This window comes from Vanellus vanellus (assembly GCF_965231255.1).
Source record: "Vanellus vanellus genome assembly, contig: HAP1_SCAFFOLD_1131, whole genome shotgun sequence".
Lineage (NCBI taxonomy): Eukaryota > Metazoa > Chordata > Aves > Charadriiformes > Charadriidae > Vanellus > Vanellus vanellus.
In genome coordinates, this window is record NW_028127906.1 from 17072 (window position 1) to 42984 (window position 25913).

The 25913-nt window shown below is 64.3% G+C and overlaps 1 protein-coding gene across 1 annotated transcript in view; it reads left to right on the plus strand.

Moving 5' to 3' along the window:
* Window positions 1–25913, plus strand: part of LOC309684858 (chromodomain-helicase-DNA-binding protein 3-like) — a 51292-nt gene that overhangs the window by 16968 nt on the left and 8411 nt on the right. The window contains 25 exon segments of the mRNA XM_082500706.1: window positions 190–404; window positions 2045–2176; window positions 2914–3013; window positions 3335–3526; window positions 4721–4921; window positions 5691–5828; window positions 6628–6749; window positions 7577–7750; window positions 8215–8356; window positions 9627–9758; window positions 10335–10452; window positions 11063–11187; window positions 11747–11978; window positions 13671–13837; window positions 14334–14511; window positions 16243–16308; window positions 17576–17661; window positions 18560–18693; window positions 21448–21592; window positions 22590–22751; window positions 23376–23501; window positions 24042–24177; window positions 24642–24743; window positions 25053–25166; window positions 25278–25386. Coding sequence (XP_082356832.1) covers window positions 190–404; window positions 2045–2176; window positions 2914–3013; window positions 3335–3526; window positions 4721–4921; window positions 5691–5828; window positions 6628–6749; window positions 7577–7750; window positions 8215–8356; window positions 9627–9758; window positions 10335–10452; window positions 11063–11187; window positions 11747–11978; window positions 13671–13837; window positions 14334–14511; window positions 16243–16308; window positions 17576–17661; window positions 18560–18693; window positions 21448–21592; window positions 22590–22751; window positions 23376–23501; window positions 24042–24177; window positions 24642–24743; window positions 25053–25166; window positions 25278–25386 — 3548 coding nt within the window.

Consider the following 25913-nt stretch of genomic DNA (forward strand, 5'->3'; position numbering starts at 1 on the left):
AGCACCCCCCCCAAGTCCCCCCCATTCCAGGGGGAGGGGTGAAGCACCCCGATTCCTCACCACCACCCCCAACCCCCCGCTTCCAGGAGCCCTGGGGGGGGTGGGATGTGTCTGTCCCCCTCCTCCTCCTCCTCTTCCTCCTCGTCCTCCACTAATTTTGGGGTGCCCCCCCTTGTGTCCCCCCCCCAGCTGGAGATCTTCCACCTGGTGATGTACCGCAACTACCAGCGCAAGAACGACATGGACGAGCCGCCCCCCCTCGACTACGGCTCAGGGGACGATGACCCCAAAAGCGAGAAACGGGGGGCAGGGGGAGACCCCCTTTTCGGGGGGATGGAGGAACGTTTCTACCGCTACGGCATCAAACCCGAATGGATGACGGTGCACCGCATCATCAACCACAGGTGGGGGAGAGCACCCATGGGTGCCACCTGGCACCCACTGGACCACATGGGACCCCCCCCCAAATCGGGAGAGGGTGGGTGGCATCAACATGGGGGTAGGGGAGTGCCTGGGTGGGGTTTGGGGATGCCGCTGGCAGCCCTGGGGACACTGTGGGCGCCCTTGGGTCCCCTAAGGACACCCCCAGCACCCATGGGTGCCACCCAGCACCAGGGGACCCCCACAGCCCCCCGCAAATGGGGAGAGCCTGGGTGCTATTGGTGTAGGGGTGGGGTTTGGGGACACCGCTGGCACCCATGGGGACACTCTGGGCACCCTTGGGTCTCCTAAGGATGCCCTCAGCACCCATGGGTGCTCTTCTGTACCCAGGAGGACCCCCAGCACCCATGTGTGGCCACCTGATGCCCATGGGACCCCCCCAAATCGGGAGGGGATGGGTGGCATCAGGACTGGGACAGGGGAGCACCTGGGTGGGGATTGGGGACACCGCTGGCACCTGTGGGGACACTCTGGGCACCCTTGGGTCCCCTAAGGACCCAGCACCCATGGGTGCCCCCCATCCCCTACTGTCCCCAGGTGACCCCATGTCCTGTCAGGGTGTCCCTGTCCCTGAGTGACCCCTCTCCTGTTTGTCCCTGTCCCCAAATGACCTTGGGTCCCCTCCATGTGTCCCTGTCCCCAGGTGACCTCATGTCTCATCTATCTGTCGCTGTCCCCATGTGACCCCATGTCCCTGGGTGACCGTGACCGCTGCCCTGGGGTGTCCCCAGTGTCTCCCTGATGGCAGCCAGTGACAGCGGGTGACCCCTGGTGGCATTTGGGTGCCTTCCACGTGCCCTGCTATCACCCACGCCCTGGTGGCACGTGGCAACCCCTGCCTGGCCTTGCGTTGTTCCTGGCTGTCCCCGTGTCCCTTGGGGTGTTTGGTGTCCCGTGGGTGCCTGCTGTCACCCATGGGTGCTCTGTGTCCCCAGCGGTGCTCAGTGTCCCTGGGGATCTTCTGTGTCCCCATGGGTGCCTGGTGTCCCCCCTGGGTGCCTGTTGTCCCTCTGGTGCCTGGTGTCCCACCTTGGGTGCAGATTGTCCTCGTGATGCCCCCTGTCTGCCTATGGCACCTGATGTCCCCCCGTGGTGCCTGATGTCCCTGCGGGTGCCCTGTGTCCTTGGGGTCCCTGTTGTCCCCTTGGTGACCAGTGTCTCCTTGGGTGCCGGTTTTCCCCCCTGGGTGCCCGGTGTCTCCCCGTGGTGCCTTATGTCCCTGGGGCGCCTGTTGCCCCTGGGTGCTGGTTGTACCCCTGTGGTGCCTGATGTCCCTGCGGGTGCCCTGTGTCCTTGGGATCCCCGTTGTCCCCATGGTGCCTGGCATCTCCTTGGGTGCTTTTGTCCCCCGGGGTGCCTGTTGTCCCTGCAAGTGCCCTGTGTCCCCGTGGCACCCATTGCCCCCGTGATGCCTGTTTGTCCCCCCATGGTGCCCGTTATCCCCCTGTGGTGCCTGATGTCCCTGCGGGTGCCCTGTGTCCTTGGGATCCCCGTTGTCCCCATGGTGCCCGGCATCTCCTTGGGTGCTTTTGTCCCCCGTGGTGCCGGGTGTCCCCCGGTGTCCCCCGGTGCCCGGTGCGGGGCGTGACGGCGTGCCGCGCAGCGTGGACCGGAAGGGGCAGTACCACTACCTGGTGAAGTGGCGGGACCTGCCCTACGACCAGGCCACCTGGGAGGAGGACGAGATGCCCATCCCCGACTACGACCTCCACAAGCTGGCCTACTGGAAGCACCGGTGAGGGGCATGGGGACACTGCAGGGACATGGGGGGACATGGGGACGTGCCTACTGGAAGCACCGGTGAGGGACGTGGGGATACGGGGGCACTACAGGGACATGGGGACATGCCTACTGGAAGCACTGGTGAAAGACATGGGGGGACACGGGGACGCTGCAGGGACATTTGGGGGATACGGGGATGTGGGGACATGCCTACTGGAAGCACTGGTGAGGGTTACGGGGACATAGGGGGGACACAGGGGCACTGCAGGGACATGGGGACGTGCCTACTGGAGGTACTGGTAGGGGATATGGGGACATGAGGGGGAAATGGGGACGGGGGGACGACGACGACACAACGTGAGGCTGGGAACATGAGGGGTGGGACGTGGGGACACAGGGAGGACATGGGGACATCCCTGCTGGCCACGTGCCCCCATGTCCCCATGAGTCTCTCAGTGTCCTCATGCTGCTGTGTGTCCCTGTGTTGTCCCCATGTCCTCATGTCTGCATATATCCCTCGTCCCCTCTATGTCCCTGTCTCCCTCTGTGTCCCCGTGTCCCACCTTACCCCTGTGCCCCACTTGTGTCCTGTCCCTCCTGGTGTCCCTGTGTCACCATGTCCCCGTGTCCCCTGTCATATCCCCATCGCTCCCGCTGTCTCCCTCCATGTCCCCCCATACCCCTGTGTCCCCCTTGTGTTGTGTCCCCCCTGCTGTCCCCATGTCCATGTGTGTCCCCTGCTGTCCCCAGGGAGGTGTTCATGGGGGAGGACCCGGCCCAGCCCCGGCGCTACAAGAAGAAGAAGAAGGAGACGCCGGGGGAGGGACCCCCCGACTCCCCCACCAACGACGTGAGTGCCCGGACCTGGGTCCCCCCCACGGACCCTTGGGTCCCCTGGATGTCTGGGTCTGCCCCACAGACCTTTGGGTCCCCCCCATGGATGTCTGGGTCCCCTCTCCGGACCCCTGGGTGTCCCCCCACCCGTGGGTCCCCTGGCACCTACCTCCATGGCATCAATGACCCCCCCTGGGGGGGCTGTGGGCCACCCGCACCCCTGCGTCCCCTGGTACCTCTGGGTCGTCAGTAACCCCCTGGGGGTCCATGGGGGGGGTTGATGGCCCAGTCACTGGGGTCCCCCACTCACTGACCCCCGTTTTTCCCACCGCGGCAGCCGACGGTGAAGTACGAGACGCAGCCGCGGTTCATCACGGCGACGGGCGGCACTCTGCACCTCTACCAGCTGGAGGGGCTCAACTGGCTGCGCTTCTCCTGGGCCCAGAGCACCGACACCATCCTGGCCGACGAGATGGGGCTGGGCAAGACCATCCAGACCATCGTCTTCCTCTACTCCCTCTACAAGGAGGTGAGCTCGCTCTCGCCTGGCCCCTGGTGTCACCCGCCTGGCCCCGGTGTCACCCGCCTGGCCCCTGGTGTCACCCGCCTGGCCCCGGTGTCACCCGCCTGGCCCTGGTGTTTCCCACTTGGCCCCTGCTGTCACCTACCTGCTTCGTGCTGTCACTCACTTGGTCCCTGGTGTCACCTGCTTGGCCTTGGTCTCCTCGTTGGCCCTCAGTGTCACCTGCCTGGCCCGTGGTGTCTCCCCCTTGGCTTGTGTGTCACCTGCCTGGCCATGGTGTTTCCTGCTTGGCTCCAGTGTCTCTCCCCTGGCCCCCAGTGTCACCTACTTGGCTTTAGTGTCAGCTGCCTGACCCCTGGTGTCACCTGCCTGGCCTTGGTCTCCCCCTTAGCCCCCGGTGTCACCTCCCTGGCCCTGGTGTCACCCACCTGGCCCTGGTGTTTCCCACTTGGCCCCCAGTGTCATCCGCCTGGCCTCTGCTGCCACCTACCTGCTTCATGGTGTCACTCTCTTGATTCCCGGTGTCACCTGCTTGGCCTTGGTCTGCCCCTTGGCCTGCAGTGTCACCTCCCTGGCCCCGGTGTCTCACATCTGGCCGGTGCTGTCATCTACCTGCTTCATGGTGTCACTCACTTGGCCCCTAGTGTCTCCCCCTTGGCCCTGGTGTCACCTGCCTGGCCCTGGTGTCACCCACCCGGCCATGGTGTTTCCTGCTTGGCTCTGGTGTCTCTCCCCTGGCCCCCAGTGTCACCTGCCTGGTCTTGGTGTCTCCTACCTGGTCTCCAGTGTCACGTGCCTGCTTCGTGGTGTCACCCACCTGGCCCCTGGTGTCACCCAGCCAGCCTGGGCATCACCCGCCTGGCTCCCAGTGTCACCCGCCTTGGCCCGCGCTGTCCCCACATCCCCCAAGGATCCCCGTGCCACACTGTCCCCATGTCCTCCAAGGACCCCGTCCCATATTGAGACAATGTGCCACCCTGTCCCATGTAGCACGTTGTCCCCATGTCCTCTAAGGCCCCATGCCACACTGTCCCCATGTCCCACAGTCCCTACATCCTCCCGAAGCCCCGTCCCCACGCTGTCCCCATGTCCCCCAGGGACCCTTTCCCACGCTGGCCCCCCCATCCCCCTGTGTCACACTGTCCCCACGTCCCCCAAGGGCCCCGTCCCCGTGTCCCCGTGTGACGTGCTGTCCCCCAGGGCCACACCAAGGGCCCGTTCCTCGTCAGCGCCCCGCTCTCCACCATCATCAACTGGGAGCGGGAGTTCCAGATGTGGGCCCCTGCCTTCTACGTCGTCACCTACACCGGGGACAAGGACAGCCGGGCCATCATCCGCGAGAACGAGTTCTCCTTCGATGACAACGCCATGAAGGGGGGCAAGAAGGCCTTCAAGATGAAGGTGAGATGGACACCGGGGTCCCCTTGGTGGTGGGTGGGGGGGACGCTGGGGTCCCTTTTTGGGGTGGCACCTGGACCCCTGGGTGTCTTTTGGGGGTGTGGGGTGGCACTGGGACCCTTGGGTCCCTTTTTGGGGTGGCACCTGGACCCCTGGGTCCCTTATAGGGTTTGAGGGTGGCACTGGGACCCCTGGGTTCCTTTTTGGGGTTGATGGGGTGGCACCAGGACCCTCGTGTCCCTTATGGGGCATGAGGGTGGCACCCGGACCCCTGGATGCCTTTTGGCAGTGTTGGGTGCCACCCGGGAACCTGGGTTCCTTTTGGGGGTGTGGGGTGGCACTGGGACCCCCGGGTCCCTTTTTGGAGTGGTTTGGGGTGATTTGGACTTCGAGGCCCCAGGAGAGGGGTCAGAGTGCCCTAGGGGGCCCTGGGGTGCTGGGGAGGGGGGGGGGTCAGGGTGCTGGGATGACCTGATGCTGGGGGGGGGTTAGGGTGCTGTGGCTGCCCAGATTTTGGGGGATTGGGGTGCAGGGGGCCAGGGTGCCCCGGCTGCCCGGATTTTGGGGGATCGGGGTGGTGGTGGGGGGTGCCCGGGGGTCAGGGTGCTCTGGGTTCCCCAGGAGAGTCAGGATGCCTGGGGGGGGGGGTGGGTTATGGTACCCCGGCTGCCCGGATTTGGGGGGATCGGGGTGGCGGGTGGGGGTGCAGGGGGTCAGGGTGCCCCGGGGGTCCCTGGGGGGGGACACCCACGGGTGCTGACGGCCGCGGCAGCGGGAGGCGCAGGTGAAGTTCCACGTGCTGCTGACCTCCTACGAGCTGATCACCATCGACCAGGCGGCGCTGGGCTCCATCCGCTGGGCATGTCTGGTGGTGGATGAGGCCCATCGCCTCAAGAACAACCAGTCCAAGGTGCCCACACCCCGGGGGACCCCTGGGGGCAAAGAGGAGGGGGGGGACGACATGAATGTGTGGGTCCCTGGGGTGGGGGGCACCCAGAGACCTGGGTCCACTGGGAAGAGTCCTGGGACACCGGGGTCCCCGGGGTGGGGGGCGTTCGGACTCCGGGGTCCCCTGGAAGGGGTGCTGGGATGTCGGGGTCCCCAGGGTGGGGGGCACCTGGATGCCGGGGTCCTCTGGGATCGGGGGGAGACACTCGGCTGCCTGAGTCCCTGGGGTGGGGGGCACACAGACACTGGGGTCCCTTGGGAAGGGTGCTGGGACACCAAGGTCCTCTGGGAAGGGTGCTGGGATGCTGGGGTCCCCAGGATGGGGGGGACACGCAGATGCCTGGGTCCCCGGGGTGGGGGGACACCCAGATGTCAGGGTCCTCTGGGGTGGGGGGCACCCAGACACCTAGGTCCCCAGGGTGGGGGGGACACACACGGATGACTGGGTCCCCTGGGAAGGGTGCCAGGACACCGTGCTCCCCAGGGTGGGGGGCACCTGGATGCCGGGGTCCCCTGGGTGCTCTTGGGGGGGTTGTTCCTCAGACACTGGGGTCCATGGGTGCCCCGGGAGGGTTGGGGGGTGCTCCTGGATCCCGGGGTCCTGGGGGTGAGGGGGGGTCACTCCCAGGCACCGGGGGCCACGGGTGGGATCGGGGGGGGGGTCTCTCACGGATGTCGGGGTATGTGGGTGCTGTGGGTGGGATCGGGGAGGGGGGGGGGTCACTCACAGATGCCGGGGGCTGCGGGTGACACCCCCCCAGTTTTTTCGGGTGCTGAATGGGTACAAGATCGAGCACAAGCTGCTGCTGACGGGGACGCCGCTGCAGAACAACCTGGAGGAGCTCTTCCACCTCCTCAACTTCCTCACCCCCGAGCGCTTCAAGTACGGCCCCCGATGTCCCATCCTGTCCCTCGATGTCCCCTCCTGTCCCCTGCCCTCCCCCGGCGTCCCCCTGTCGGCGTCCCCCCTGTCCCATCTCCCCCTCCATCCCCCTGCATCCACCCTCATCCCTCCGGCACTGGTGTGTACCTGTTGCTCCTGTGTGCCCCTTCCCTGTCCCCCTGTGTCCCCCAGTGTCCCCTGATGTCCCCTCCCCTCCCCCAGGGTCCCCTCCATCCATTTCCATCTCCCCATGCCCCTGTGCACCGCCATGTCATGGCTGTCCCCATATCCCTCCGTGTCACAGCTGTTCCCGTGTCTCCCCACATCATGACTGTCCCCCAATGCCCCCACATGTCACTGCCATCTCTGCGTCTGTGTCCCCCCACGTCACGACTGTCCCCCACATCTCCCATCCCACAGCTGTCCCCGTGTCCCTCCATGTCACAGCTGTCTCCGCATCTCCCCATGTCACAGCCATCCCCACATTCCCCATTCCATGTCCATCCCCATGTCCCCCCATGTCACAATTGTCCCTTCATCTCACGGCCATCCCCATGTCCCTTCACCCCATCACATCATGGCTGTTCCCTTGTCCCTCCATGTCACAGCCATCCCCATGTCCTCCTCCACACCACGACGTCATGGCTGTCCCCGTGTCCCCCCACGTCACAGCCATCCCCATGTCCCACTGCGCCCCACCACATCATTGTTGTCCCCATGTCCCTTCACCCCATCACATCATGGCTGTCCCCATGTCACAGCCATTTATATCCCTCTTCCCGTGTCCCTGTGCCGTCCCCCATGTCACATTGTCCCCCCTTCCCCAGCAACCTGGAGGGCTTCTTGGAGGAGTTTGCCGACATCTCCAAGGAGGACCAGATCAAGAAGCTCCACGACCTGCTGGGTCCCCACATGCTGCGGCGCCTCAAGGCCGATGTCTTCAAGAACATGCCGGCCAAGACCGAGCTCATCGTCCGCGTCGAGCTCAGCCCCATGCAGAAGTACGCTGGACGGTGGGGTCCCCCGGGAAGGGGGGAAGGGGAGGCGTCCCCAGGGATGGGGTGCACCTGGGCACTGGTGTCCGTGGGAGAAGGTCGCACCCAGACATTGGTGTCCATGGGAGAAGGTTGCACCCAGCCGTTGGTGTCCATCGGCATGAGCGTTGGAGCTCCTTGTGTGGAGCTCACCTCCATACAGACGTACTCTGGGGGTTCCTTGGGTGCTTGGGTCCCCTGGGAGGGGGGGAAGGGGAAGCGTCCCCAGGGATGGGGTGCACCCGGGCAGTGGTGTCCATGGGAGAAAGTTGCACCCAGCCATTGGTATCCATGGGCTTCAGCATTGGAGCTCCTTGTGTGGAGCTCACCTCCATACAGACGTACGCTGGGGGTCCCTTGGGTGCTTGCGTCCCCTTTGAGGGGGGGAGGAGAGGTGCCTCGACACCTGGGTCCCACCAACCTCCTCGTAGGAAGTACTACAAGTACATCTTGACGCGTAACTTCGAGGCGTTGAACTCGCGGGGCGGCGGGAACCAGGTGTCGCTGCTCAACATCATGATGGACCTGAAGAAGTGCTGCAACCACCCCTACCTCTTCCCTGTCGCCGCCATGGTGGGGCCCGCGGGGACGCCGGGGGGGACACACACGGAGGGGACATGGAGCGGTTGGAGAGACAGAGGGGATAGAGACACAGGATGGAGGGTCATGGAGGGGATATGGGGTCATGGAGGGGTCGGAGGAACGTTGAGGGGAGAGATGTGGGGTGGAGGGACATGAGACGTGGGAGCATGGTGGGATGTGGGCATGGAGGGGTTGGAGGAATGTGGAGGGAATAAAGGGATGTGGGACATGGGGACATAGTGAGAGGTGGACATGGAGGGGTTGGAGGAATGTGGAGGGGTTAGAGGGACATGAGGTGGAGGGATGTGGAGGGGACATGGGGGCATGGAGGGGTTGGAGGAATGTTGAGGAGATAGATATGGGGTGGAGGGACATGAGACGTGGGAGCATGGTGGGATGTGGGCATGGAGGGGTTGGAGGAATATGGAGGGAATAAAGGGATGTGGGACATGGGGACATGGGTTGGAGGAGCATGGAGGGGATAGAGGGATGTGGAGTGGATATGGATAGTGAGATGTGGACATGGAGGGGTTGGAGGAATGTGGAGGGGTTAGAGGGACATGGGGTGGAGGGATGTGGAGGGGGCATGGAGGGGCTGGAGGAGCATGGAGGGGATAGAGGGGCATGGGGCGTAGGGACATGGTTGGGACATGGGGACATGGGTTGGAGGAGCATGGAGGGGATAGAGGGATGTGGAGTGGAGGGACGTGGGGACATGGAGGGGTTGGAGGAACATGGAGGGCATAGAGGAACATGGGGTGGAGGGACATGGGGACATGGTGGGATGTGGGGACATGGAGGGATTGGAGGAATGTAGAGGGAGTAGAAGGACGTGGGATGGAGGAGACATGGGGACATGGAGTGGTTGGAGGAGCGTGGAGGGACATGGGGACATGGTGGGATGTGGGGACATAGAGGGATTGGAGGAATGTGGAGGGGATAAAGGGATATGGGGTGGAGGGACGTGGAAGGGATAGAGGGATGTGGGGACGTGGTGGGACATGGAGGGGATAGAAGGAAACGGGATGGAGAGACATGAGGATATGGGACAGGGGTGTGGGGCGGAGGGGACAGAGGGACTCAAGACGTGGGGACACAAGGTGGAGGAACACGGTGGCAACAGAGGGCTGTGGGACACCGGGGGCACCTGGGGTGGAGGCGCAGGGTGAGGGGGGGGGGGGGGGTGTGGAGGGACACGGGGCGGAGGCTGGGGGACGTCAGGGGACAGCGGTGGCCAGCGAGGTGACGTCCCCGTCCCCAGGAGTCCCCGAAGCTGCCGAGCGGCGCCTACGAGGGGGGGGCCCTCATCAAGGCCTCGGGGAAGCTGCTGCTGCTGCAGAAGATGCTGCGGAAGCTGAAGGAGCAAAACCACCGGGTGCTCATCTTCTCCCAGGTGGGACCCCCGGGGACCCCCCCGGAACCCCCCAACCTCCCCCCAGAGCCACCGGGTGTTCATCTTCTCCCAGGTGGGACCCCCCAGAGACACCCAGCCCCCAACTCCAGCTCCCCTGGGTGCTCCCAGTCTGACCAGTGCCTAACCCAGCTCCCCCCCGGTCCTCCCAGTCTGACCAGTACTAGGTTCCCCTGTCCTCCCTGGGTCCTCCCAGTCTGACCGGTGCTGGGTGTCACCAGTGTCACTGGGTCCTCCCAGTCTGACCAGTTCCAGGTGCCCCCAAAACCCCTGGGTCCTCCCAGTCTGACCGGTGCTGGGTGCCACCAACACCTCTTGGTGCTCCCAGTCTAACCACTGCCCATACCAGCACCCCTGAGCGCTCCCAGTTTAACCAGTGCTAGGTGCCTCCTGACCCCTGGGTGCTCCTAGTCTGACCAGCCCCCATCCCAGACACCCCCAGGTCCTCCCAGTCTGACCAGTACCAGGTGCCCCCATCCTCCCTGGGTGCTCCCAGTCTAACCAGTGCCGGCTGCTGCCAGCACCCCTGGGTGCTCCCAGTCTAACCAGTGCCCGCAGATGACGAAGATGCTGGACCTGCTGGAGGACTTCCTGGACTATGAGGGCTACAAGTACGAGCGCATCGACGGGGGCATCACGGGGGCCCTGCGCCAGGAGGCCATCGACCGCTTCAACGGTAGGACCCCGGCGCCCAGGGGCACCCAGGCGGTGGGGGGGGGGGAGTGGGACAGGCGTCCTGGGGGGGGGGCATTGTCCAGGGGGACACAGGCATCTGGGGGGGGGACGGGACCACCCAGGAGTTCAGGGGGGCACAAGCGTTTAGGAGGGTATGCAAGATGTTTAGGAGGACCCAAGAGTTCAGGGGGGACCCACATGTCTGGGGTGGGACCCCATTGTCCAGGGGGACACAGGCATCTGGGGGGGACGACACCCAGGTGTTTCGGGGGACCCAAGTCTCTGGGGAGGGGTAAACGAGGTGTTCAGGGGGACTTAAGATTTCAGGGGGGACCCCGATGTCCAGGGGGACACAGGCATTCGGGGGGGGACTCAGGTGTTTGGGGTGGGGACACCCAGCAGTTCAGGGTGCGGCAGTGCTGGGGGGGGGGATAAGATAGGAGGGTTGTGGGGGTCTGGGTTGGGAGGAACGTGTCCCCCCGTGCTGATGTGGCACCAGAGGGTTTGGGGGTTCCTGGGTTTGGGGCGGGGGGGGGGTATCACTGGGGAATTGGGGGGGGGTCCCAGGTTTGGGGGGGGACCGTCCCCCCGCGCTGACGCCGGGGGGGCAGCGCCGGGGGCGCAGCAGTTCTGCTTCCTGCTGTCGACGCGGGCCGGGGGCCTCGGCATCAACCTGGCCACCGCCGACACCGTCGTCATCTTCGACTCCGACTGGAACCCCCACAACGACATCCAGGTCTGTCACCTCCCCCCGGTGTCACCCATCCCAGCACCCTGTCACCCACCTGGCATCACCCGCCCTGCACCCTGTCCCCCATCTTGGTACCCTGTCCCCCAACCTTCCTCTCATTTCTCCCGCCCTGTCCCTTGTGTCTCCGAGTGTGTCACTGTCACCCGCTGCCACCACAGCCACCCACCACTGCATCCCTGCTCCGGTGCGTCCCCTGCCACTGTGTCCCTGCTCTGACGTGTCCCCCCGTGGCCTTGTCCCTGCCGATGTCCCCCACCACATCTCCCACTGGCGTGTCCTTGCTCTGATGTTGCCGTCAGCATGTCCCCCATCACAATGTCCCTGCTGATATCCCCCACTGACTCCCACCACTGTGTCCCTGCTCTGATGTTCTCCTCACCATGTCCCCCATGGCCTTTCCCCCGCTCTGATGTTGCCCTCAGCATGTCCCCCACCACAGTGTCCCTACTGACGTCCCCCTATCCTGTCCCTGATCACCACTGCCCTGCCCTGATGTGTCCCCCATCTCCCCATCCCTTCTCTTGACATGTCCCCGTCCCCACAGGCCTTCAGCCGGGCGCACCGCATCGGCCAGGCCAACAAGGTGATGATCTACCGGTTTGTCACACGGGCATCGGTGGAAGAACGCATCACGCAGGTGGCCAAGCGCAAGATGATGCTGACGCACTTGGTGGTGCGCCCGGGGCTGGGCTCCAAGGCAGGATCCATGTCCAAGCAGGAGCTTGATGACATCCTCAAGTTTGGCACTGAGGAGCTCTTCAAGGACGAGAATGAGGGTCAGCACCCAACAGGATTAGGGACGGGTGGGACAGGGTGTGCCGGGCTTTGGGGGGGCTGTGGGAGGCCATGGTGGGCCATGGGAGGCTATGGTGGGATGTGATGACATATGGGAGGCTGTGGTGGGATATGGTGGGATGTGGGAGGCCATGGTGGGACATGGGAGCCCATGGTGGGCTGTGACTGGGCTTGCAAAGCCACACTGGGAGGTGCAAGGCCATGATGGGGCCATGATGGGTCACACAAAGCTAATATGGGATGTGCAAGGTCACGATGGGGCCGTGATGGGTCATGCAGAGCTGTGGTGTGATGTTTGAAGTCATGATGGCATGTGTGAGGCCTTGGCAGGACATATGAGGCCATGAAATGTTATGCAAACCTATGATGGGACGTGCAGCGTCATGATGGGATGTGTGAGGCCATGGTGGCATGTGTGAGGCTATGGTGGGACATGTGAGGTCATGATAGGGCTGTGACAGGTCGTGGAAAACCATGATGGGACATGCAAGAACATGATGGCGCCCATGAGGCTGTGGTGGGGCGTGTGGGGCCATGATGGGACATGTGAGGCCTTGATGGGACACGTGAGGCTGTGATGGGGTGTGAGGGGCTGTGAGTGAACACGTGAGGTAGTGACCAGCTGCGTGAAGCTGTGCTGTGCTCTACTAGGCCATGACAGTCTGTATCAGTGTGTGTCAGGCCATTTTGGGCACGCTGGGTCATGTTGGGCCACATCAGGCTATGTCGGACCGTGTCAGCCTGCGTTGGGTGGTGCCAGGCCATGTTGGGGCATGTCAGGCTGTGTTGGGGCACATTGGACCATGTTGACCTGTGTCAGGCCACATTGGGTGGTGTTGGACCATATTGGACCACCATATTGGACTATATTGGTCCATGTTGGGCTGTGTTGGGCCATGTCAGACCATGGTGGGCTGTGTTGGGCCATGATGGGCCGTATTGAGCTGTCTTGGGCTGTGCTGGACCATGTTGGGCCATACTGGGCCATACTAGGTCACGTCAGGCCATGTTGGACTGTGTTGAGTGATGTCAGGCCACGTTGGGCTGTAGTGGGCTGTGTTGGACCATGTTGGGCCATACTGGGCCATACTAGGTCACGTCAGGCCATGCTGGACCAAGTTGAGCCATGTTGGGCTATGTGAGGCCGTGTTGGACCATACTGGGCCACATTGGACCATGTTGGGCTGTATTGGGCTGTGCTGGCCCATACTAGGCCATGTTGGGCTGTGCTGGGCCATGCTGGTCTGTACTAGGTCGCGTTGGACCATGTTGGGCCATGCTGGACCATGTTGGGCTGTGTGAGGCCGTGTTGGACTGTGTTGGGCTGTGCTGGGCCATACTAGGTCATGTCAGGCCGTGTTGGGCCCTGTGAGGCCACATTGGACCATGCTGGGCCATACTAGGTCATGCTGGGCCACACTAGGTCATGCTGGGCCATGTTGGACCATATTGAACTGTGTGAGGCCACGTTGGACAATGTTGAGCCGTGTGAGGCCACGTTGGGCCGTATGAGGCCATGTTGGACCACGTTGGGCTGTACTGCGCCATGCTGGGCTGTACTAGGTCATGTCAGGCCATGTTGGGCCATGTTGGAGCATGCCAAGGCCAAGTTGAGCCGTGCCAGGCCCTGCTGGACCAAGTCAGGCCGTGTCAGCAGCGTGTCGCCGGCGCAGGGGAGAACAAGGAGGAGGACAGTAGCGTCATCCACTACGACAACGAGGCCATCGCTCGGCTGCTTGACCGCAACCAGGATGCCACCGATGACGCCGACGTGCAGAACATGAATGAGTATCTCAGCTCCTTCAAGGTGGCCCAGTACGTCGTGCGTGAGGAGGACAAGGTGTGCCCGGGGAACGGGGACAAGGGGACACGAGATAGGATGTGAAGGAGGTCGGGACGATTGAGATGATGGGGATGGTAGGGATGATGGAGGTGATGGGGATGGTGGAGGTGGAGGTGATGGAGATGGGGTGATGCTGGGGACAATGGAGATGTAGATGATGGGGACAATGGAGATGCAGATGATGGGGACAATGGAGGTGATTACGATGGAGGTGATTACGATGGAGGTGGAAATGGTGATGATGGGAGACAATGAGGATGGGGATGATGGAGGTGATGGGGATGATAGAGGTGGAGGTGATGGAGATGGGGACAGTGGAGATGATGGTGGTGGGGACGATGGGGATGGGGTCTATGTAGGTGGAGCTGATGGAGCCTGGGGACAGTGGAAACAATGGAGCTGGGGACGCTGGAGCGTCCTGGTGGTGGCAACCTCAGGCCGACCAGGTTCCTGCGGGTGCCCCGGGTGGTCCTGACGGTGCGTGTGCCGGCAGATCGAGGAGATCGAGCGGGAGATCATCAAGCAGGAGGAGAACGTCGACCCCGACTACTGGGAGAAGCTGCTGCGACACCACTACGAGCAGCAGCAGGAGGACCTGGCGCGCAACCTGGGCAAGGGCAAGCGGGTGCGCAAACAGGTCAACTACAACGATGCCGCCCAGGAGGACCAAGGTGGGCACTGGGAGGCACTGGGAAGGTACTGGGAGGCACTGGGAAGGTACTGGGAAGACATGATGCGCAACAGGGGCAAGGGCAAGCGAGTGCACAGGCAGGTCAACTGCAACGATGCTGTCCAGGAGGACTAAAGTGGGCACTGGGAGGACCTGGGACGATGCTGGAACACACTGGGAGTTACTGGGAGGGGTTCTGATGCACTGGGTGCCCTTGCCTAGGAGAACTGGGGTGGGTACAGGGCAGCTGGGGACACTGGGAGGCACTGGTAAGGTACTGGGATGCATTGGGAGGATGCTGGAGCAGACTGGTCAGGTACTGGGAGGGTTTGGGAGGACACTGGGACAGACTGGGAGGCACTGGTAAGGTACTGGGACACATCATGAGGACTCTGGAGCAGACTGGTCAGGTACTGGGACAGACTGGGAGGCACTGGGGGGAGTCCCGATGCACTGGGTACCCGCACCCAGGAGGACCAAGGTGGGTGCAGTGCAACTGGGAGCACTGGAAACTACAGGAATGTTCCTTAGGAGGCACTGGGAGTTACTGGGAGGGCACTGGGAGGATACTGGGAGATACTGGGGAGAATTGTAATGTAGTGGGCACCCGCACCCAGGAGGACAAAGGTGGGTACAGGGGAACTGGGAGGCACTGGGTGCGTTGTTGGGAGAATGGGAGGCACTGGGAGGATACTGGGACAGACTGGGAGGCGCTGAGGGGAGTCCCGATGCCCTGGGCACTCACGCTCAGGAGGACTAAGGTGGGGTACAGGACAACTGGGAGCACTGGGAGGTTACTGGGATCTTCCTCAGGAGTACGGGGGTTACTGGGAGGGCACTGGGACAGACTGGGAGGCACTGGGAGGGCTCTGGGCTAGCCTGTCCCACATCGGGGGGGGGGCAGGATTTGGGGTATGGTGTGGATTTGGGGGTACAAGGGGGGATTTGGGGGTACCTTGAGGTGTAGCGGGTGTTTGGGGAGTACCTGGGGGTGTTTGGGGGGTATTTGGGGGTACGGGGGTTGTTTGGGGAGTACCTGAGGGTATTTGGGGGGGTATCTGGGGGTATTTGGGGGCGTGGGTGTTGTTTGGGGGTACTGGGAGTTGTTTGGGGAGTACCTGGGGGTATTTGGGGGTACAGGGGTTGTTTGGGGGTGCAGGGGGTATTTGGGGAGTACCTGGGGGTGTCTGGGGAGTATCTGGAGGTATTTGGAGGTGTGGGGGTTGTTTGGGGGTACTGAGGGTATTTGGGGAGTACCTGGGGGTATTTGGGGGTACTGGGGGTATTTGGGAAGTACGTGGGGGGATTTTGGGGGTACTGGGGGTTGTTTGGGGGTGCAGGGGGTATTTGGGAAGTACGTGGGGGGATTTGGGGGTACTGGGGGTTGTTTGGGGGTGCAGGGGGTATTTGGGAAGTACGTGGGGGGATTTGGGGGTACTGGGGGTTGTTTGGGGGTGCAGGGGGTATTTGGGGAGTGCCTGGGGGTATTTGCGGGTGTGGGGGTTGTTTGGGTGTACAAGGGGTGTTTGGGGGGGGGGGGGGCAGAAGGATATTTAGGGGTACAGGGGCTATTTGGGGGTACCTTGAGGTGCAGGGGGTGTTTGGGGAGCACCTGGGGGTATTTGGGGGTACGGGGGGTGTTGGAGGGGGCAGGGGGGGTGTTTGGGGGTGCAGGGGCTGAGGGTCGGGGTGTCACTGTCACTGTCATCGGGCTGACACTGCCCCCCCCCAGACAACCAGTCGGAGTACTCGGTGGGCTCCGAGGAGGAGGATGAGGACTTCGATGAGCGGCCGGAGGGTGAGTGGCCCCCGCGGCCCCCCTGTCCCTCCGGGTGTCCCACAGTCCCCTCTGTCCCCTCCGGGTGTCCCCCCCACATCCCTCCTGTGTGTCCGTGTCCCCCCGAGTCCCCTCTGTCCCCCCATGTCCCTCCTGTGTCTGTGTGTCCCCCCGAGTCCCCTCTGTCCCCCCATGTCCCCCCTGTGTGTCTGTATGCCCCTGAGTCCCCTCTGTCCCCCCCCATGTCCCCCCAAGTCCCCTCTGTCCCCCCATGTCCCCTCTGTGTGTCAGTGTGCCTCCAAGTCCCCTCTGTCCCCCCTGTGTCCCCCCGAGTCCCCTCTGTCCCCCCATGTCCCCTCTGTGTCCGTATGCCCCTGAGTCCCCTCTGTCCCCCCCCATGTCCCCCCAAGTCCCCTCTGTCCCCCCATGTCCCCTCTGTGTGTCAGTGTGCCTCCAAGTCCCCTCTGTCCCCCCTGTGTCCCCCCAAATCCTCTCTGTCCCCCCATGTCCCCCCGTGTCCTTCTTCTGTGTCTCTCTGTCACTCCTCTGTCCCCCCGATGTCTTCTGTGTCCCCTTCGTGTCCCCCCATGCCCCCCCCACCTCTCCTCTGTCTCACCCATGTCCCCTCATGTCTCTTTTGTGTCCCCTCCGTGTCCTCTCCGTGTCCTCCTGTGTCCCCTCCGTGTCCTCTCCATGTCCTCCTGTGTCTCCTGTGTGTCCCCTCTTGTCCCCCCATGTCCTTCCCCCCCCATAGTATCTTGTGTCCCTCCACGTCCTCTCTTTGTGTCCCCTCTGTGTCCCCCATGTCCCTTTTTTGTCCCCTCCATGTTCCCCCATGTCCCCCACCTCGTGTCCCCCCCTCCCCCCCATGTCCTCTTTCTGCCCCACCACGTCACCTCTGTGTCCCCCCTGTTTGGGGGGAGGGCTCTGAGGTGGCACTGGGGGAACTGGGGGTGGTCCTGGGTGGCACGGGAGGCCTGGGTCCCTTGAAGGGGGGACAGGGTGCTGGGGGGGAGGTTGGGGTGTCTTGGAGGGGGGTCAGGGTGCTCTGAGGTGGGTCAGGGTGCCCCAAGGGGGGGTCAGGGTGCCCCGAGGGGGGGTCAGGATGCTGTTGGGGGGGCCCAGGGTGCCCCAAGGTGGGGTTGCAGTGCCCGGGGGTGGGGAGGGTGGGGGTCAAAATGCTGGGGGGGGTGTCAGGGTGCCCCAAGAGGGGGTGGGGTGGTGTTGGGGTGCCAGAGGTGGGTGCTGACTCCCCCCCCCCCCTTCCTTTTGCCCCCCCCCCCCCCAGGCCGGCGTCAGTCCAAGCGGCAGCTGCGGAACGAGAAGGACAAACCGCTGCCCCCACTGCTGGCCCGGGTGGGCGGCAACATCGAGGTGGGGACCCCGCGGGGGGGACACACACACACACACAGCCCCGGACATCGGGGTCCGCTGGGGGGGAGTGCTGGGGTCCCCCCCCCCCACCTCTGACACACACCCACCCCCCCCACCCCCCCGGGTCCTCCCACCCACTCGTGTCCCCCCACCCACTCGTGTCCCTCTGGGTGCCTGGGTCCCCCTGACCCATGCGTGTCTCCCCCGAGTGTCCCCCCGCCACCCCTGTCCCCCCCCCCCAGCTGCTGGGGGTACCCCTGCACACCCATGTCCCCCCCCCGATCCCCCAACCTGTCCCCTCTGGACACCCTTGTCCCCTCACCCACCTGTGACCCCCCCTGGACACCCATGTGTCGTGTTGTCGTCCCCCCTCCCATGCCGGGGTACCCCTGCGCACCCATGTCCCCCCTGTCCCCCCACACCCACCCACGATCCCCCCCCAACCGCCCGTGTGCCCCCACAGCCACCTGTGCCCCCCCCTGGTGCTGGGGGTACCCCTGCACACCCATGTCCCGCTCCAGCCCCCAACCTGTCCCCCCCCACCCACCCATGTCCCCCCTGGACACCCATGTGTGACCCCTTTGTGTCCCCCCTCCCATGCCGGGGTACCCCTGCACACCCATGTCCCGTCCCTGTCACCCTGTGCCCCCCCTCACTCCATCTCCCCTGGACACCCGTGTCCCCCCACCCACTGTGACCCCCCCGGACACCCATGTGTCCCCCCCCATCGTGTCCCCCCTCCCATGCTGGAGTACCCCTGCACACCCGTGTCCCCCTCGTCCCCCTGTGTCCCCCCCCCTCACCCCTGTCCCCCCTGGACACCTGAGTCCCCCCACCCACCCGTGAGCCCCCCTGGCACCCGTGCGCCCCCCCAGCCACCCGTGTGCCCCCCCCCCAGGTGCTGGGCTTCAACACGCGGCAGCGCAAGGCCTTCCTGAACGCGGTGATGCGGTGGGGGATGCCCCCCCAGGACGCCTTCACCTCCCAGTGGCTCGTCCGCGACCTGCGCGGCAAGACCGAGAAGGAGTTCAAGTAGGTGACAGCGGGGACAGGCGGTGGCCCTGGGGACAGGCGGTGGCACCAGGGACAGGCAGTGGTGTTGGAATGAGATGGTGGCACCAGGGACAGGCAGTGGTGTTGGGGACAAGCAATGGTGCTGGGGACAGGCGGTGGCGCCAGGGACAGGCAGGAGTGCTGGGGACAGGCGGTGGCGCCAGGGACAGGCAGAAGTACTGGGGACAGGCGGTGGGGCTAGGGACAGGCAAAAGTGCTGGGGACAGGCACTGGGGACAGGCACTGGGGACAGGCACTGGGGACAGGCGGTGGCACCAAGGACAGACAGTGGTGTCGGGGACAGATGGTGGCACCAGGGACAGGCAGTGGTGTCGGGGACAAGCGATGGTGCTGGTGACAGGTGGTGGCACCAGGGACAGGCAGGAGTGCTGGGGACAGGCACTAGGGACAGGTGGTGACACCAAGGACAGGCAGCGGTGTTGGGGACAGATGGTGGCACCAGGGACAGGCAGTGGTGTCGGGGACAAGCGATGGTGCTGGTGACAGGCAGTGGTTTTGGGGACAGACAGTGGTGCTGGGGACAGGTGGTGGCATCAGGGACAGACAGAGGTGCTGGGGACACACAGCGACACCAAGGACAGGTGGTGGCACTAGGTACCGGCAGTGGTGCTGGGGACAGGCAGTGGTGTTGGGGACAGGCAGTGGTGCTGGTGACAAGCGGTGGCACTAGGGACAGGCAGTGGTGCTGGGGACAGATGGTGACACCAGGGACAGGTGGTGGCACTGACACGGGGTAGGGATACCCGTGTGTCTCCCTGTGTCCTCGTGTGTCCTCCCATGTCCCCACGTGTGTCTCCATGTCCCCCACGTTGTCCTTGTGTCTCCATGTCCTCTCATGTTGTCCTCGTGTCTCCATGTGTCCACCGTGTCCCCACGTGTGTCCCTGTATTTTTGTCCCCATGTGTGTCACTGTGTGTCCCCCATGTCCTTATGTCCTCAAGTTGTCACCCATGTCCCCACGTCACCCGTGTCCCCATGTTCTTATGTCCCCATGCGTGTTCCCGTATTTCTGTGTCCTTATGTCCCCATGTGAGTCCCCCATGTCCCCATGTGTGTCCCTATCCCCCATGTCCCCCCGTCCCATGTGCATCTCCATGTCCCTGTGTCCTTATGTCCCCGTGTGTGTCCCTCGTGTCCCCATATATGTCCCCATGTTCTCATGTCATTGTGTCCCCCCATATGCTCATGAGTGTTCCTGCATCCTTATATGTCCCCGTGTGTCTCCATCTCTCCACACGTGTCCCCATGTCCCCAAGTCCCTGTTTGTCCCCACATCCCCATATCTTCATGTCCCCATGCGAGTCCCCCCGTGCCTGTGTATGTCCCCATGTTCTTATGTCCCCTGTGTGTGTCCCTGTCTCTGTCCCCACGTTCCCCTGTGTGTCCCATGTGTGTCCCCATATCCCTGTGTCCTTATGTCCCCATATGCATCCCTGTGTCTCTCTGCATGTCCCCATGGCCCCATGTGGCCTCACATGTCCCCCTGTGTCCCCATCATCCCATGTCCTCCATGTCCTTGTATGTCCCCATTGTCCTGTGTGCCCCATGTCACTCCATGTTCTTATGTCCTTATGTGTCCCCCCATGTCCTCGTCCCTCCATATCCCTCTGCACCCTCCGTCCCTGTGTGTCCTTGTGTGTCCCCATGTCCCTGTGCATCCCTATTATCCTGTGTCCCTCTGTGCCCCACCATGTCCCCCATGTCCCCATTGCCCCTTGCCCCTCTGTGTCCCCTCATGTCCCCATGTCACCCATGTCCTTGTGTGTCCCCGTCATCTCACGTCCCCCTGTGTCACCCCGTGTCCCAGTGTCCCCCCATTGTCCCGTGTCCCCGTGCCGCGTGATGAGCCCTTACTCAGCCGAGCGCCACCGCTGTCGGTTTTCCTGGGGACCGGACGAGCCCATGTCCCCCTCACCCCGACACAGAGTCACCCCCGGGGTCCCCATGTCCCCTCGGGGGGCCGCGTCTGGCCCTAGGGGACGCCAGAGCGGTGGCAGGACCCGGCCAGAGCTGGCACAGCCCGGGACAGGCGCTGTGATGAGGGGACGGGCTGATGGCGTGGGGACATGAGGGATGTTGGGGACACTGGGGACAGGGTCCCTGGGGATGGGGACACTGGGGTCAGGCACCCCAGAGGATGGGGACAGTGGGGATGGGGGACACTGGGGACAGGAGTTATGGAGACAAGAGACGCTTGGGACAGGGACTATGGGGACAAGGGACTCTGGGGATGGGGTCTATGGGGACGGGGACCTTGGGGACAGAGACCTTGGGGATGGGGACCCTGAAAACAGGGTCTATGGGGACAAGGGACCATGGGGAGGGGGTCTGTGGGGACAGTGACCTTGGGGACGGGGACCTTAGGGTTGGGGTCTGTGGGGACAAGGGACCTTGGGGACAGGTTCTGTGGGGACAAGGAACCCTAGGGAGGGGATCTGTGGGGATGGGGACCTTGGAGCAGGGGACGCTGGTGACAGGGACCCTGGGGATGGGGTCCTTGGGGACAGGGACGCTGGGGAGGGGGTCTATGGGGACAGGGACCTTGGGGACAGGCTCTGTGGGGCCAAGGAACCCTGGGGAGGGGGTCCGTGGGGACCCTGGGGACAGGGGCCTTGGGGATGGCATGCGTGGGGCCAAGGGACCCTGAGGAGGGGGTCCATGGGGCCAAGGGGGGGGCCAGCGGCAGGCGGTGGCCCTGAGCGTGTCCCCCAGGGCCTACGTGTCCCTGTTCATGCGTCACCTCTGCGAGCCGGGGGCCGACGGCTCCGAGACCTTCGCGGACGGGGTCCCCCGGGAGGGGCTCTCGCGGCAGCAGGTCCTGACCCGCATCGGCGTCATGTCCCTCGTCAAGAAGAAGGTACCGCCACCCCCACGGGACGTCGGGGTGTTGTGTGTCCCCCCCCCCAACTCCTGGGTCCCCCCAAACACTTTGGTCCCCCCATGGATACTTGGGTGTCCCCTCCCCCAACTCCTGGGTCCACCCCAGACACTAGGGTCCCCCCAAACTCCTGGGGGTCCCCCCCCCAAACTCCTGGGTCCACCCCAAACACCTCTGTTCCCTCCGAACTCTTGCGTACCCCCCTGAACTCTTGTGTCACCCCCAACTCCTGGGTCCCCCCGAACTCCTGGGGGTCCCTCCCGAACTCCTGGGTCCTCCCTGAACTCTTGGGTACCCCCCCGAACTCTTGTGTCCCCCCCAACTCCTGGGTCCACCCCAGACACTGGGGTCCCCCCAAACTCCTGGGTCCCCCCTGGATGCCTGTGTCCACCCCGAATTCCTGGGTGCTCCCTCGAAACTCCTGGGTCCCCCCAAACTACTGTGTCCCACCTGGACACCTGTGTCCCCCCCCCAACTCCTGGGTCCACCCCAGACACTAGGGTCCCTCCAAACTCCTGTGACCCCCCGAACTCCTGGGGGTCCCCCCCAAACTCTTGGGTACCCCCCTGAACTCTTGTGTCTCCCCCAACTCCTGGGTCCACCTCGGACACTAGGGTCCCCCCAAACTCCTGGGACCCCCCAAACTCCTGGGTCCTCCCCCCAACTCCTGGGACCCCCCCAACTCCTGTGCCCCCCCCCGGATGCCTGCGTCCTTGTACGAGTGAGTCAAGGGGTGCATCCCCCCAACTCCTGGGTCCCCCCCAGACACTAGGGTCCCCCCAAACTCCTGGGGCCCCCCCAAACTCTTGGGTACCCCCCTGAACTCTTGTGTCTCCCCCAACTCCTGGGTCCACCCCAGACACTGGGGACCCCCCCAACTCCTGTGCCCCCCCCGGATGCCTGCGTCCTTGTACGAGTGAGTCAGGGGGTGCATCCCCCCAACTCCTGGGTCCCCCCAATCCGGGGTCCCCCGCAGGTGCAGGAGTTCGAGCACATCAACGGGCGCTGGAGCCTGCCCGAGCTGGCCCCGGAGCCCAGCGCCGACTCCAAGCGCTCCTCCCGCGCCTCCTCCCCCGCCAAGACCTGCCCCCCCAGCCCCGAGCAGAGCGGCCCCCCCAGCCCCGGCCCCCCACGCCCGGTACGGGGACACGGCGGGGACGGGGGACGTGGGGGGACAGGGGATGGTGGGGGGGAATAAGGAGGGCAGGATGGGGATGGGGACATGGGGTGGGGATGGGGACAGGGACAGGGGATGGGGGCGACATGGAGGACAGGATGGGGACAAATGATGTTGGGGACATGGGGGACAGGATGGGGACATGGGGGACAGGATGGGGGGAACAAGGAGGACAGGATGGGGACAAAGGATGAGGGACATGGGGATAGGATGGGGATGGAATGGGGGGACATGGGGACAGGATGGGGACAAACGATGTTGGGGACATGGGGGACAGGATGGGGGAATCATGGGGAACAGGGTGGGGATAGGGGGACATGGGATGGGGACATGGGGGACAGGATGGGGGGAACAAGGAGGACAGGATGGGGACGGGATGAGGGGGACGGGGGGACAGGATGGGGACAGGAAGACAGGGGATGGGGGAGACATGAAGGACAGGATGGGGGGAACAAGGAGGACAAGATGGGGGGGACACGGGGGACAGGATGGGGACAGGGGATGGGGAGCACAAGGATGGGGGACGCGGGGACATGGGCGGGTGCCAGGGACACCCCATGTCCTCGTGTCCCCATTTCCTAACGTCCCCTGTCCCCAGCCACGCCGGCGCCCAGCGAGCGCGGGGACGGACCAGGGCCACCCCCGGACAGGGACGACGGTGACACCAGGGACGAGAAGGAGCCCAAAGGCCCCGAGAAGATGGAGACGGAGGTGGGTGACTGGGCTGTCCTCCGTTGTGTCCTCCCTGTCCCCAGTCATGTCCTTGCTGTCCCCATCCCTGTTCCCAGTTGTGTCCTCGTTGTCCCTGTTCTCAGTCGTATCTTCCGTGTCCTCAACTCAGTCCCAAATCGTGTCCTTCTTGTCCCCAGTAGTGTCCTCCCTGTCCCTGGTCACATTCTCCTTGTCGTCCCCACTCAGGTCCCCCAGCCCTGTTCTCCCCATCCTTGTTCTTGTCCCCAACGCTGTCCTTGTCCCTGTCCCCTCTCTGTCCTCTTTCCCTGCTCTGACCCTGTCCCCCATCCTGTCCCTGTCCCCAGTCCTGTGCTCCCTGTCACCATCCCTCTCCCTAATCCTGTCCTCCCTTTCCCCTCTGTCCTTGTCCCCTCTCTTCCCATCCCTGTCCCCTCCCCACCGTTGTCCCCATGTCCCCCTCTGGTCACCCCAGGGGCATGGGGGGGGTGATGTCATGACAGGGGGTGTCTGGGGTGACACCACCACCCCCCACCCACCCCCCCCCGTCTGTCCCCGCAGCCTCCTGTCCCCGAGGTGCCACCGTCCCCGGGTGATGGCAGTGAGGCCGAAGGGCCCAGGAAAGGGGAGGAGGAGGAGGGACACAGCCAAAGGGACCCTGAGGCCGAAGGGCCCCCGGCCCGCGAGGAGCGAGCAGGTGAGTGCGGGGGACCCCGGGGTTCACGTGACCCCCCCAAATCCCCCGGGGGACCCCCCCAAATCCCCCAGGGGACCCCGGTGTTTGGGTGCCCCCCAAATCCCCCGGGGGAACCCCAGGATTCACGTGACACCCCCCCCCCAATCCTCCTGGGGACCCAGGCGTTTGGGTGGCCCCCACATCCCCCAGGGGACCCTGGGGTTCATGTGACACCCCCCCAAATCCCCTGGGGAACCCTGGGGTGCAGGTGCCCCCCCCAAATCCCCCTGGGGACCCAGGCGTTTGGATGCCCCCCAAATCCCCCAGGGGACCCTGGGGTTCATGTGACACCCCCCCAAATCCCCTGGGGAACCCTGGGGTGCAGGTGCCCCCCCCAAATTCCCCCAGGGACCCCGGTGTTTGGGTGCCCCCCCAAATCCCCCGGGGGACGCAGGTGTCCGAGCAGCCCTGTCCCCCCCCCCCAGGCGCTGAGGCCGAGAAGGGTCCTGGGGGAGAGAAGGGTGACGAGAAACCCCCCCCCGAGGAGGAGCCCAAGGAGCGGCCGGGGGAGCCTGACCCCAAAAGAGGTACTTGGGGGCGGGGCTTGACTGCAGGAGGGGGTGTGGCTTCACTGCAGGGGGTGGGGCTTGTGTGCAGGGGTGGAGCCTAGCCCACCTATGGTTGTGGCCAAGCCAGAGGGGGCGGGGCTTAACCAAGGGGTGTACCTGCAGCGTTTCTGCTCTTAATCTTGTCGCGTTCACTCTGAAGCCTACTGATGGCTGATGGCGGTGAATGTTTTTCTGCATACTGGGAAGGCTGGGGGTGGTTTGGGGGGGCCGGAGGGGGGTTCTAACATGGCGCTGACCCCCATGTGTCCACCCCACGCCCCTGCGCAGAGGAGGTGAAGGCTGAGAAGGAGCCCAAGCTGGAGGCGCGCACCAATGGCCGGCGAGACGACAAGGCCGAGAAGCCGCGCTTCATGTTCAACATCGCCGACGGCGGTTTCACGGGTGAGTGAGTGACAGGGAAGGGATGGGGGGGTGGGACACACACACGCCGGGGTTTCCACTTACCTGATGTCCCCCCGCCTCTGTCCCCCCGCCTCCGTCCCCCCTCCGCAGAGCTGCACACGCTGTGGCAGAACGAGGAACGCGCCGCCATCTCCTCGGGGAAGCTCAATGAGATCTGGCACCGGCGCCACGACTACTGGCTGCTGGCCGGCATCGTCCTGTATCCTTCCGCCACGCCTGGGTGTTGTCACCCCTCCCCCGGCACGTCAGGGTGTCCCCCGGTCACTCCTGGGTGTCCCAGTCCCCTCCCTGGCTGCTGTCGGCCTCCCCAGGGCTGGTGGCAGCGGTAGCACCAAAGGAGGGTGACACCAAGGTGGAGGTGACCCAGGGGTAGGTGAGGTGGGGGGCGGTTGGTGATGTTGGGGACAGCGGTGACAGTCCTCGGGGGGAGGTGACGGAGGAGGTGGTGTTGGGGACACAGTGACGTGGTGGCAGTTCTTAGCGAGCAGCCGCGATGCCGTGTGCTGGTGGGGGTGACCTGCACAGGGGGGTGAGGGTGACTTTGGTGATCCGGTGACGGTGACACAGTGACATGGTGACAGTCCTTAGCGCACAGCCACGGCTCCACACACTGAACAGGGGTGACCTGGGAGGGGACAAGGGGGACACTGGGGACAGGGTGATGCCATGAGGGTGATGTGGTGACAGTGACACAGTGGTAGTGACGTGGTGATGGTCTTTTTAGCA